This window comes from Platalea leucorodia (genome assembly GCF_965183815.1).
Source record: "Platalea leucorodia genome assembly, chromosome: 5".
NCBI classification, from domain to species: domain Eukaryota; kingdom Metazoa; phylum Chordata; class Aves; order Pelecaniformes; family Threskiornithidae; genus Platalea; species Platalea leucorodia.
Genome location: NC_138827.1, coordinates 47,895,226 through 47,909,019, shown reverse-complemented (window position 1 = coordinate 47,909,019; position 13,794 = coordinate 47,895,226). Strand labels below are relative to the sequence as shown.

General features: G+C 43.9%; 1 protein-coding gene and 1 long non-coding RNA gene across 4 annotated transcripts; one reads left to right on the top strand and one right to left on the bottom strand.

Annotated features, from left to right (window-relative positions):
- Positions 1–449: 449 nt before the first annotated feature.
- Positions 450–6,284, bottom strand: LOC309590786. 2 transcript variants are annotated; one of them, XR_014228203.1, is made up of 3 exons: positions 6,217–6,279; positions 2,088–2,341; positions 450–679 (listed from the first exon to the last, which is right to left on the bottom strand). It is a non-coding gene; the product is annotated as an uncharacterized lncRNA (long non-coding RNA). The 2 variants fall into 2 exon arrangements; XR_014228202.1 differs by lacking the exon at positions 450–679 and adding an exon at positions 5,557–5,680 and having other exon boundaries at positions 852–2,341; positions 6,217–6,284.
- An 86-nt stretch (positions 6,285–6,370) lies between these two features.
- RGS2 (regulator of G protein signaling 2) lies at positions 6,371–11,579 on the top strand. Of its 2 annotated transcripts, XM_082312233.1 has the most exons (6): positions 6,371–6,494; positions 6,895–6,996; positions 7,098–7,159; positions 8,032–8,198; positions 8,634–8,863; positions 11,509–11,579. In XM_082312233.1, exons 1-5 carry the CDS (start codon positions 6,382–6,384, stop codon positions 8,826–8,828), a joined length of 639 nt encoding a protein of 212 aa, XP_082168359.1. In that variant the 5' UTR covers positions 6,371–6,381; the 3' UTR covers positions 8,829–8,863; positions 11,509–11,579. The 2 variants fall into 2 exon arrangements, with proteins under 2 accessions (XP_082168359.1, XP_082168358.1); XM_082312232.1 differs by lacking the exon at positions 11,509–11,579 and having other exon boundaries at positions 8,634–9,590.
- The last annotated feature ends 2,215 nt before the right edge of the window (positions 11,580–13,794 follow it).

Below are 13,794 nucleotides of genomic sequence, written 5' to 3'. Positions count from 1 at the left end.
GACAAGTATCACTCCGTCCTTTGTTTATCTCCCAGCCTTCACTCCGGGAGTAGACCAGGGTGCCACTGGATAAATGTGGGATTACTAATATTGCACAGGAAACCTTCATTCTGGCCTTTTCTAACTCCAGAGAGCTTAACTTTACAAACTTTGGAATAGTTTTTGTCAATATGATAAGTAGAAAGGGTATAAGGCTGCCCTTACTCAGATGAAATGTCCTCTGACTTTAATAAGTGGATTTGCTCAGATAGTGCTTTCTCTCCTCTCCACTACCCTGCATCCTTTACCACATCTAAAAGACATTCATTACCCTGTACTTTTCACAGAAAGGCCTATACTGCAACACTGAAAGTGATAAAAAGAAAATACCACCCTAAAATAGTTTTAAGAAAACGAAAAATTTTCCACTGACAAATTTGATGTTTTGCTAGTGTTTTTATTTTCCACTAAGAAAGTCTAATTAAACCTCTGCTAGTTCCACCCAGCATGGAGATCAGGTTGTTCCAAGAAATTGTTTTGTTTAAACTTTTCTGCCCATCATGAAATAGGAAAGATTGACATTTTATTTCCATTTCAAAAGAAATGCTTATTTTCAAAAATTTGAACTTCTTAGGTGGTGCAAAAATTTCCATACTCTAATCTTCAGCCTTCTCACTGTTGTGGTCCTGACAGCATTCACCTGTAGGAGTTGTAAAAGGGACTGATTTTCTAAGCCACGGAGACTTTCTAGATCAATATCCGACTAATACCGTTTAGGCATTTACAGAGAGTTTCATTAACATGGATTAAATAGTCATCAAAAGGACTGTGTGTTGACTGTGTTACATGCAGATAATATGATAAAGATGGTGCCCACATCCAGATTTAACAAACATGTTTGATTGTTTAATGTCCCTCTGCACACCTGGTTTAACAAATACAGCCTTTGTGGGAGGGAAACAAAATAGACTGCAATTTGAACAGAACACGGAGCCAGTGTTCTGCATCACCTTGTTATCCTCAAACAAGATTAATCAGATCTCTTTACCCGAGATGGTGTAACCCAGCTCGTATCTGCTAAGAAAATTTCATTGTTAAAAATACACTGCTTCTTGCTAAGCTGTTTGCTTTCTGTATTGACAAAAGACGTAAGGAATATGAGAATGTCCTGTCCTTTAAAATGCAGACTATATTAACGGGTCTCCTTTCAGCTTGTCTTTGCAGAAGGGATAAAGCAGATCTTACATGAGCAGGACAGCCATCCCAGGGTCCTCAGGGAACCCGCTGTTCTGCCTCCGGCCTGCCGTTATTGAGTGTCTCCCCTTTAAAAACGAACATTTCCAAATGTCCGCGGGTAGAGGTGGAATCACGATCAACTGCTCAATGCCTAAATTCATATTCTTTTTACAGTGTCACCAGAACAGAGACATATGCATCCACATAACGGCAACACTGCAAGTACGCATATAGTCCCAGTTTATCCACTTTTTGATAAATTTCAGCTGTATTTTTAGAACTTTTATAAACTAATGCGAGTGTTTATGTAAAACAAGGTGGCTGAGGGCTGGGAATGATGAGTTCTCAGAGAGCTCTGTCTAGTTTATACATTGCTCAGACAGAGGATTTTGCTGTTAAGTGAAACAAGATCCAGTTGTAATGAGATAGATACATTTTATTTTCTATTTAGGAAAGACTGAACATTGAATTGGTCCAGTCTTAGTGATAATCCACAGAAGTGCTAAATTTAGATCCAGAAATGGCTTCTTACGATTTGCATGTTTTCAGCTTTACGACTGGAAAATAGTACTGGGGGAAGCACAACAGCCAGTCAGGCACAGCCTGCAGAGCCGAAGTCAGAGAATGCAACAACTTGACCTCAGCAAGCTTCAAGCAATTAAAAAAAAAAAACCAACCCCAAACTCAAAAACCCAACCCCCACACACACTACATGCCATTGGAATTGTAAAAGGCACTAGAAAGGCAGAATGCAATGAACAGAATTAGAATCAGACTAAGGGTTTGAGTAAACATCTTCACTTATACAAAAAGTATCAGAAGGAGTGGCAATTATAATATTAATCTAGAAAATAGCGCCCCACCATACATACCATGCTTGACTGCTATTATTTAACAGTGCACAGCGCAGAAGCATATTGCTTGCACCCAGAGCTGGGCACCTCTGTGCTCTTTTGTACAAGCACTTATCAGTCCCCCGTGCCTCAGAGAGGAGGCAGCCTAAAAGAGAGGTAAGAACAGAGGCTCAGTCGACGCTATTATGAGCAGCAGGGCGGCGTTCTTTGCGGATCTCCTGTTCTGATGCTTACATGAACCATCTCACAGACACAGCGCCAGGACCGTACAGCTGTAAATTAAAAAAGAACACTGTAAAAATACAGGAAAGTGCACCTGTGTAATTTGCAATTTGTATTACAAAACAAAAAGACATAGCTCAACATCTTTTTCCTTCTCTTGAATATGATTTTTCAGCTAGTCAGAGACACCAAGGGTTCAATAAGGCATCCCTCAAATAACTCTAATGCATGGTTTGAACTACCATGCAAAAGCATATTCTCCCCTCCTGGCTTCATGAAACTCAGCTATAAAGTCTCTGGACCATTTTTCATGTTCCTTCCTATCATCCAAGTCTTCTCTATAAAAAGAAGGAACAAGGACGGGCATTTCAGAAAAATGCAGGCATGGATTTAAATATTATGCAGCAAGAACAACTACTCACTGGGGACTTGGAAAAGACCAGCATAGCTGTTGCAACATATAACGTAACTGAGACGGAAAAAAACCTCATCTTCCATCCTGGATGTTTATTGCATATGTTACAGCTCTCTGTACATCCAGCCATCACTGATGCTCGTAGGAATTGTATAAGCAGAAAAAAGAACAGAACATTCTCAAGAAAGCCTCTGTAAAGAGAAGTGTGATCTCCAGGGTGAGAGCTTGTGTCATTAAATGTCTGACATCAGATTTCATTGCAGGCGATAGCGAAATTCTCACCGACTTCAATAGCAAAGTTTGGGCTATAGGCTCCCCCCCGCCACCACTTTCCGTTGGCCTTGCTCCTTGACAATGAGATTAGTGTTACAGAAATAGACTGAAGCTTTAAGAAGGACGTAAAGGAAAAGTTTTGGCGCTATGTTTGTATTTGTCCTCAGCTACCAAGAGCTTCACTGTTTTGAAAGAGCGGAGGTCAGCGTACACACAGACAAATCTGGAGTGCTGGTCTGTACGCTGCTTTGAGTCACACAGGCAGGGTTGCAAACCCCACAGCCCCGTTCCCGACGAGAGGCATCACGAGATGGAGGCACTTATTTTTCAGCAGCATTATGCACTGTGCTACGCTAACACACCTGAACCTGTGCTGCAATTGCAATCTGGGGCTTTTCTGGAAAGCGGTAATACCTAATTTTCCTGAAATTTGCAAAGTACTGTTGCAAGAGACAATGCAGGACAGGGTTGAGATGCCAAATCTCACTTTGCCAAGTCAATGTGTGCCACCATCGGTGTGAAACCAGACCCACCTTCAGAAAGGCGGGCTAACGAACTGAGCCATTTTGCCATCCTTGCTTTGAAAAACTAGAAATTGATAAAACAAAGTAATACTTAGGCTTGGTGTATCTAAAACGGCTCAGTGAGCCCAAATGCTCTTGCAGGCAGTGCCCGGTGCTGCAGCCGGCTGGCCAGGGCTGCACACGTACGGCCCCCGGGGGAGGCAGCTCAAGGGCAGCCAGGGGCCCCCTCCCCGAAGCATCCCCTCTGCCATCCCGGGCCTGACTGGCTCATTGTACAGTACACTGATGACATTGTTTGAGGTCAGATGCTTTTTTTTGGGTTTTTTTAAACATAAATGGAAAATACCTTTTTTCACGGAGATGTGTAATTGACCCCCTGGCAAAGGTTAGCATCCTAGCCAGAAAACACATGGCACAGCATGATGAAACAAGGAAGTATTTTGTAAAGTTTCTCTTTTACTGAAAAAACAGTGATATCCAGGCTTTAAAGGTATAATAAAAATGTGAACTAAAAATATACCTTAATGCAGCCAATAAAATTCAGTTTTAATCTAAATAGTTTTTAAACCAAATATTACAGTAAGTATGTTTTATAAGCCCATCTAACCTCACAATTCCATATTCAGCTTATTTTTTTACCTGGAACACTATTTATTTTTTTCCACTGCTTCAAGATATTACAGATGTTATAACTACCTTCCTTAACTGTCACTTCCATTTTTATGGGTATCTGAAAGAAGCAATTAAAAAGTTTAAAATAAAAAGTATCAGACAAATACATGATTCATGCTGCAATTTTCCATACGCTGACTACTGCCAACTTTACAACTTGGCAGATGCTGGGAATATCCTCGCTCTACCCTTGCAAGTCTCCTCCAGGACCATCAAGAAAACATTTTGTCAGGCTTCAAACATCAGCAGGATCTCTGGTGTGCTACGGGTAAGCCCTCAAAATATAAATGCTTAACCAAACTTTACTGTAGCTTACTAGACTTCGAAGTTTTCCAGTTCCCACTATTCTTGGGCACATTTCCCCCCAGTCAACTTTGAGAATCAGGTGAAAGAAACTTGAAACCAGCATCGAAAACGGGGAAAGCTCCTACAAGTCAGGTGGAAGGTGAGAATGTACTGTTCTCCTTGCAGAGCATTTGATCCTTTACACAGGCTCTACTTTGGATAAGGCCCAGGGCTGAGTTTCAGTCTGTTTTTCTAAGGCAAGGCAGCCTGCCCCCCCCCAACCAGGAGGCTGCGTGCTGCAAGTTTCGCATGTGCAGAGAGCGTTCCCGTCCTCGCACGTGTTACGGGCTGTTCGTCAGCTCCTTGCAAGCCCCTGCCCAAGTCATTCACAGCCGCACAGCTCGGCTGACCCTGGCACTCAGAGCGAGTGACGATGGAAGCGGCTGGAAGCCGGTCAGCACAGCTCCATCCATCACACAGGCACTGCCTGTCCTGCTCTTTTCTTTGGCAAGTTCCCCCATATAAAGTGTCTGGAACTGATGCTTTTACAGCACTTAGAGCCTTACCTCTGTTAGTGTTTCCACATTTCCTCCCTCCCATGGTAACACCCTCGTAATAATTTTCCATTAATAAATGTATGTACTATATACAAGACTTAAGAGCTGCCTGTTGCAAAAAACATTTGAAGTGATTTGGTAAAATTTAGAGGATGGAACTGTATTTTCCTATCAGACCATCAATATATACTGCAAAGGACTTACAACAGGCAGCACTGAAAAGCATCCTTATTTAAATGCTTTCATAAATTAAATGGCATTCATTTTCTCCACACATCTCATTTAAAGCAAAATGCCTTTGCACAGCGTTGTGCATATTCGGCAAGCAGAGAGGTGGCAAGACTACGGTGATTTCCTAAAATCAGATCAGACATTTGATGCTACATGATTGCGTTGAAGTCAGCCCGTGTTTTGGGAATCAAACAGTCTCTCTGAACACTGCTTTTTATGGCAGAAAAATACGTGCTGCAGAGGGCTGTGGAAAGGAAGACACGCAGAGAAAAGAGCAGAAAAGCAGGGTAGGTTAAAGAGAAACTCACATGATTCTCACATCCAAATTCTTTGGACGTGATACCCTTCAGCTGGAGACGGCTGAGAAGGACCACATGGCCTTTTCAACAAGCCGAAGGCTGGAGTAAGTCATTGCGATTTCAGCTTCGTGTGCTGGGAGTAATTTACACAATTCACTGGTAGGTGGCAACAGTATACAGAGATAAAACACATGTGCAGACAGCTTATTAAAGTGATAAATAGCCTGGGTTAGCAGAGAGGTGGACACCAAAAATACCATACATTCAAACTTATGGTTATTTCATTTTTTGAGGAAACATGGCTAAGTCCTTCCTTATCCTTTTTCGCGTACTGGCTGCACTCAGAAGGCTGTATCTCCTTTAAAAATAAAATCTGCAGAAAGGCAGGGTACATTTCTGTTGACAGAAGCGAAAGGACGGGCACCCCTCTGCCAGCGCCGCAGGGACCGGCGCCCTTCCCGAGGGATGTCAGCGCGGCCGGCGAACAGCTTTCCAAGGGCAACCGGGGCGGGGGGGGGGGGGGGGGGGGAGAGAAAAGAGAAAAAAAAAGAAAGAAAAGGAAAAAATAAAGAAGAAAGAAGGGGGGGAGAAAAGAAAGGGAAAACAAAACAAAGGAAAAAAGGGGACGTAATCCTGGGGGGAAGGCAAAGCTTTCCCACACCGGCTTACCGGACAACCAGAGACCCCTCCCGTTCGCCGCGCCGCCTGCCCGCCCGCCGCGGGGGCCCGGGGCGGGGCCCGGGGCGGGGGCGGGGCGGGGGCGGGGCCCGGGCGGGGCGGCCCCGCCCCCCCGGCGCTATAAGGGCGGGCGGCGGCGGCGGCGGGGCCGGGGCGATGCAGAGCGCGGTGTTCCTGGCGCTGCAGCACGACGGCGGGCGGATGGAGCGGGGCGGCCGCCGCCGCAGCGAGGCGGAGGAGGCGGAGAAGGGCAGGATGAAGAGGACGATGTGAGTCCCCCCCCCGCCCGCCCGGGGCAGAGCGGGGGCACCGAGGGCGCGGGGGCCGCAGCTCCGCGGGTTCCTGCAGGGGGAGGCGCCCAGCCGCGGAGCCGGGAGGGAAGCGGGCTGCAGGGCCGGGCCGGCGGTGGGAGCAGAGCAGCTTGCCCACCTCTGCCACTCGCAGCTGTACCTTGGCTAACGTTAGCCATTGGCTAGCGGGCGAATCTGTTGATTTAAGCGAAGGGAAAATAGTTTTCTTGTCCTCGGACAGATGCTCTGGGCGACTCTCTAGGTACAGGGCTGGCAGAGCAATGTCTGCAAAACTCCTGCAGCTTTTGCCAGGGAAGGGGCTGGTGTCCAGAGCTTTTTGGGTTGTCATTTTTAACGTGCATCTTCTTTGTTCTTCCAGCATTAAAGATTGGAAAACGAGACTGAGCTACTTCCTGCAGAACTCTTCCAGTTCTACTAAAATGAAGTCTAAGAAAGTGGGGAAACACCGCAAGTACTTCAGGTAAGTTATGAGAAAGAGACTTTGTTTAAATAACTCAAGTGTTTTACAAAAACAATAAAGCTTGAGCAGTGGAGTCTAATGTTCTCCATGTCTTTATGCAGACCTTCCCCTGAAGAAGCCCAGCTCTGGTCAGAAGCCTTTGATGAACTTCTTGCTAATAAATGTAAGTTTGTCTTCAAAAAGTAACTTTCAAGAGCAAAGAGATGGTGAAGTCTATATGTCTGTAAGAGATTGCTTCCTTGCCTGTCAGCATCGTACCTTTGTAATGTAAATAGCTTTGATTCTGGTCTTGAAAGTTAAACGCTTTAAACTGTTTCAAGTGAAAAGTCACGGAAGTGTTTTTTAAAAAAAAAATTGTAAACTAGTATTAAAACATCAATAATACTTCATTGTAGTGGAATTTTTTCTGTAACCCTTGTAGTTAAAATTGTACCTATTGGCTTGACTTTGCCAAATGTGAAAAGAACACTTGTTCACTGAGCTCACTGCTTAGCCAAGACAAATGCGTTCAAATAACTGGGGAAAGATTCTGCACACAGAAGTTCAATGATCTCAGGATTTTACTGTATCTCTACGTGGAAAAGCAGTCAACAGCAGAGCAAAAAGACTAAGAAATGCTACTACTATTTGCTCTTTGAACTTGAGTCATCCTTTCCATTGTAAAAAAAATGTTCCAGAGGTTTGTAGTGTAGTCATAAATATTTACTCCAGTGTAAAGGTTAACACAGGAGATCCCATCTACAGAAAGGGTTTTTAATATATATGCAGGCATCAAAAAAGAGAACATACTGACTATAAATGCCTTTCATTTTTTTGTCTACCTAAAAAGTAAATGACTCAATGAAGCCTGCCAAGCTGTTAGAGTGTTAATTTTGTTTGCATATGTAAAGTTGGAATTTTTTTTATTGCTATGATATCCCTGAAAGAACCAGACCAGAACTACAGCAAAATGTTTTGGTAGAAACAGATCTGACAAATAGATAAATTTAAAATTCCCGAAAGAGTTAATTGATGTGTATTTTTTTCTTTTACTAGATGGTCTTGCTGCTTTCCGAGCTTTTCTGAAGTCTGAGTTCTGCGAAGAGAACATTGAGTTCTGGTTGGCCTGTGAGGACTTCAAGAAAACAAAGTCACCCCAGAAGCTGACATCAAAAGCAAAAAAAATCTACAATGACTTCATTGAAAAGGAGGCCCCCAAAGAGGTAAAGAAAACCTGTTTAAACATAAGTGCCCTGTTCTATGAGTTCTTATACCCTTTCTTTATTTCTCTGAACTCACTTTAAGATACAGATGTCAAACTGCATTGTACATACCTCACTGTTAATATCTGTGTCTGAACCTTACTGCCTTTTCACCAAGCTGGAAAATGGCACAAGCAGTATTTCAGAGAGTTTTCATCTTAACTGGGAAAAGTCAACAGCTGCATTTAACACCTGTAATGTATTGAGGTCAGCACTGAAAGATAGTATATGTGAATTTTCTTATATTAAAGAAAAGTTTTTCTTAAAGGAAATTTCATTTGTTTAACCCTACAGTAATAGGGTCTTGCCTCTTTTACCGCTTCAGAAATGTTATGGTGTATTGTACTTACTTGAATTCAGTTCTCAGAAGTAAATGTCCTTTTTTTTTTATTTCAGATAAACATAGACTTCCAAACCAAGAACATGATTGCTCAGAATATTCAAGAAGCCACGCATACCTGCTTCAGTGCAGCACAGAAGAGAGTTTACAGCTTAATGGAGAATAACTCATACCCGCGGTTTTTGGAATCTGAATTCTATCAGGAGCTGTGCAAGAAGACACCCATCACCAGAGCGGCCCAGGGAACATGAGCGATGGAGAAGAGCCAGAAGCAGCCTCTCAGCTGGTGAGGAAACAAGCCACGCTTCATGGCAGCATCCTGACCTGAAAGACTGAGATACCGAGTGCTCAGTCTGCCACGGTGCAAGGACAAATACTGACTTTGGTACAAAGCTGATGGCAAAGAGTGATGCTGTTGGAGGGTATTTAGAGATGATGGCAGAAGCGTGCCAGCCAGCTGCTGGCGATGCACTTCTCTGCGAGTGCTGCAGTGAAAGGTGACTCCATGCATTACACCAAACCATACAGTATAAGAGTCCTTCTGTCATGGCTGCGGTGGTGATGCAGCAGGTCAGAACAGAGCTTCCTTCTTGTAAACAGAAGCTGCTCTGTGCAGTGAAGTTGAATAATTGGTTGCATATTTAGTTTTCCTAAACATCGACCAGTGTTGCTGTCATCGGTCACTTGGTGTGTTCGTACTGGTTCTGTAAACTGCCTCTAGCTGCAAAGAGACACGTTGGGTTTCTGTGCGACTTCCAGATAGTAACAGCACTGTGCAGTGTGAAGTGAGGAAGGGTTATAATTCAGTTCCCAGAGGAACAGGTTCTGCAACTAAAGTATGCAGGGCTGGGTTGTGTCAGCAGGGCTGCATGAGGCCAGACTGAGGGCAAAACTTAGCCAAGGCGAACAGGAGCTGTATAGTATTATATTTATATGTGGATTATGATTGTGTTGAATGCTGCAATAATGTCATAATTCTGTCTTGAGGACAGCAAGCTTCAATGAAGTCTCTTACTGGTTTTAATAAACTATTTTGATACAAAGCTGCTTTTGTTGCTTAACTTGTTTTGTACACACAGATGTATACTGGGGGGGTTGCATGTCCTGGGTGTGATCTTAACAGGCTAATTTTAAAGCAGTTTGTTCTTAATTTACCAGGCAAGTGCGTGGTTGTTTGGTTTTTTTTAACATAATAAGAGTCCTCAGAGCTCGAAAGCTTAATGGGGTACATACTCCATCACATCCTCTGTCTTAACCATGTGCCCATGAAACCAATCTCTAAGACAGTGCAAGGCACACATGGCTACACATGATGACAGATCAACTAGAAAGCAGCAGTATTGCTGCTGGAGATTGCAGGATGCCATTTCCAATATGGGCACCAGTAGTACAGCAGTAGCACAGTTGCTCCTGCTCAAGACCTCTGCTTCTAAAAAGGCTGAAGAGGGCTTTAGTATCAGGCTGCAAAACCCATGCAGAGTCACTAGAGGTAGTATTACAATAAAAGCATCTGACTCCCTGCTAGGTGAGTGCTTCTAAGGGGAAAGTTACTGGTCACTGTTATTCCATGTCAATTTTTCTAACTGAAAATGTCCAAAACCAGTACTTTCAAAGCAGTTCCTAATTTGTTAGCTTCGTGACTTGTCTGAACCCTAGCTCTGTTTAGATCCTGGCTTCAGCTATTTGGACTCTGCTCCTCAGGCCACAGCTTTAATTTAGTTCACATATAGCCACAGCAGTCACTTCTATAGTGATCCACTTCTCCAAGCATCAAGAAAACTCTACAGGGTTTTCCACTTTAATTACACATCCAAAGACTGTTCAAAAGCAGCTACTTCATGCATGTATATACATATTGCAGGACATGTAACATACATACACACAGATATGTATATCTATTATAATGCCTGTATTCATGGAAAGAAATTTTGTGCAGCCCCCACTTTGATATAGCCCCATTTCTGGGGCTCTCATACAGCTAAGTTTGCTGATTGGTTAAGTCCACATAAAACGAGCACAAGAAAAACTCAGCCCAATAATTTACTGCAACAGAGAAAGTTTTTCTTCTAACCAGGAAAAACAGATTTGAGCTGATAATTGCTTTTGTAATCTAATGAAATAATTTGAAGAGCATAAAAATAGCCAGAACTATACCTATTAATGACTCAGAGCCAGGGCAGGAATAATCCCATGAAGCTTCATTGGCTTCAGTGAAGCTGCATTAATCTGTGCCAATTTGGGATGTAGTAATTAACCACTGCTGGTGTCTGGTTTCAGGGAAAGAAACATTTCTAGTTTCAGCAGGTGCCAGAACTACTTATAGCACAGTATGTAGTTCAGTGGGGAAATTAGGTGGGGCCGTTAGGCAAGGCATCACTGCCTGGGGGCTGTTCTTGTATATTTTTGAGATTTGAATCATGAACATTGGTCTTAAGGAAGCCTGTGCAGGCAGCTCCCTAGCTTCCACAGAGCATGCCACCAGGGTAGCAAACCAACCAAGCCATGCCAAGTCCCTGGCATGGTCTACCTGCAGTTTCTGAGAACCCTGGTTTCAAGGCTAAGCTTTGCAGCAGAACAGTATGGTGTACGAACAGGAGAAAAAAAAAAAAAAAATCTTATTTTTAGTAAAATGCAACACATCTGTGCACACAACATTCCTTCCAGTTATTGCTTTTCCAGTTTTTGATAAGAGCCCTCTTCTCCCAGCTTCCAGGAGTAAGCTTCACCAGAAAAAGGGCACTACAGGCATGTTGGGAGTGCTGTAACCTGTAAGACTGCTATGAACGTTTCCTGGAGAAATACAAACCCACCGATTGCTTTAAGAGATGCTGGTTCCATACTCTGGGCAGCCTTACAGTTGCAGTTTTACAACTGGTACTCTGGTATCAGTATCCAATGGCAACAAAAAATAAACTGCTTGTTCCTCCACAGCCTGGCTGAAGAGTTCACCCTCCCACCCCAGTCCAACTGGGCTGCACACAGCCGAACTCACCACGGTGGCAGGCAGAAGACCGGTCTGGGAATGGCAAATGGACAGCAGCAGAGCTGGGGTCCCACAGGCCAAGGTGAGGGCACTGCTAAGCAGCTGGCCAGAGCATGGTCCTTTTTTTAGCTTCCATCGGGTTATAAAACTGCTCCAGTCCATATCCCTGTCGACAGCCACCCAGGCAGGAAAATAAGGAGAAGAGATCCCGACAGGTAACTACGTTCCAGGAACCGTAGCTGCAAAGGAGCACGGGTCCTGAACAAGCCTGTAGACAAGCTTAGCATTTTTAGAGGAAGGACTTGCTGCAAAAAGCTGAGGACAGTGGGAAGTGGACATCTCCAGAGGGCAGTGGGTAGGAAGGCACCCCAGCTCTGCTGGTACAGCCTTCAGCTGCACAGCAAGTCCTGGCTGATCCCAAGAAAGTCAATGCCAGTTCATGCACTGCTAATATAACTGATGTTGGCATGTAGAGTCTGGGGATCTAGAATTTCTGAAAAACACCAGCAAATCTGCAGTAAAGGCAACTTTTAACTGTCCACGTATCACTGGTTTTAAACCAGTCTCACAATATTCGGTGCTTTTCTTATATGCTAGAGGCAAGCAATTCCCCTGCTTTCTTATCACAAAAAAATACATTTCTCACCCTTATGATTATGAAGACAATTTTGAAAGTGCAACTGGAGTATCCCTAGTAATTCCTCAAACCAGTACTTAATGCAAAGACTATGCAGTCATTTTAAAAATATACTTGATTTTCTAAGCCAATCTCCTGATTTTGGGAAACCAGGTCATGAGTTTCAACTGTCTGGATACAGCAACAGCTTGGTTTTTTTTAATGGCTTGTTTTGACACTGCAGCATAGGGCAATCTGAAGGAGAGTCCTCCATGCTATGAAGAAGGCCATACATAAAGTAACCTCCTAAAATACAACAGCAAAGCAGCTGACCCTCGGCAAGTGCCCTCTGGCCCAAAGGCTGGAGAGGACCTCTGAGAACAGGGTGATCTCAACAGCAATGCTGACTCACCACTCGGGTCGAATGGGAAAGCAACGGCATTCAGTAAACAAACTGAAATGCAGTGCTCTTGCTGCATGTGTTTATGTGTTGTGGCTGAAAAGCGTACCAAGACTATAAATAAAATCTGCATTTCCACTTGAGATTCCAGATCTCCGTTTGGAGAAGGGGACACTAATGACGGTTTAAAAGGCTTTATAAGCACGCGTATGTGTGTGGAAGGGTTTCTTGGATGAGACTTCATAACTTGGCAACGTGCACAGAGCAGAAAAGTGACCTTTAGAAGTAGTTTTAGGATCTTCATGGATTCCCCCCCCAAATTTGACTTACTGTGATTCAAGTGGGAAAAACTAGTCAGAACCTGGAACAGCATCCCAAATTTATCTTCTTTCAGGTGGCAAAATATTACCAATGGCTCCTCCTCAGCCCACCAGCACAGCAATACCTGGTGTCCCTACTGGCTCACATGTGCCAAACAAACTGCCAGGGAGCTGCAGGAGACACGGACAGGACTGGAGACAAGGCTACTATGTCAACCCAAGGCCCACCCCAGAAACAGAGCTGGTGACAGACCTACCTGCAACACAGGAAAGAGCTAGATATGAGGTCACACCTACAGCACAGCTTGGGAAATATGAGGCAATTGAGGCTGAGCTTAAATAGAGCCCCTGGCTGATGGGCAGCAGGTGTGGGCCCAGATGGGGCTGCTCAGGGCCAACAAGGCCATTAGTGCCCTCAGGGGCCCTGACACAGATATGAAGGAGCCCTTTTCTGAGGGTTACTGTGCTAGCCAAATGGGCCTGTCAGCTCATGACCTCAAAGCAGTCTGAATTTTTGAGGAGGGTCTGCAGTTGGATTTGTGGTGAACACCCTCAGAAATTAGTCTTGTGTAGTTCTGTAGATGTGCTAATTGGCATTACCTTGCATGCTGTAACTGGGAAATGATGGCTGGCCAGCACAGAAACCCAGGGAAAACGGTCCCACTGTTATCCTACGTAGGAGTTTAAAATGTGAGTCCTTTGGCAATCTTTCATTAAAATAATCATTTAGATCAGAGTTTCCAACAGCTACAAAGTACCCATGAGCAGCAATTAAATTATGTTCCATTAAAAATACTAAATACTCCATTCAAGATAATCTAACTGACAGAAATTAGTACTTATGTGCCCCTGCCAGATTTCCTACTTGGGATCTCATGGAATAAGTTGTGTTTCTGCA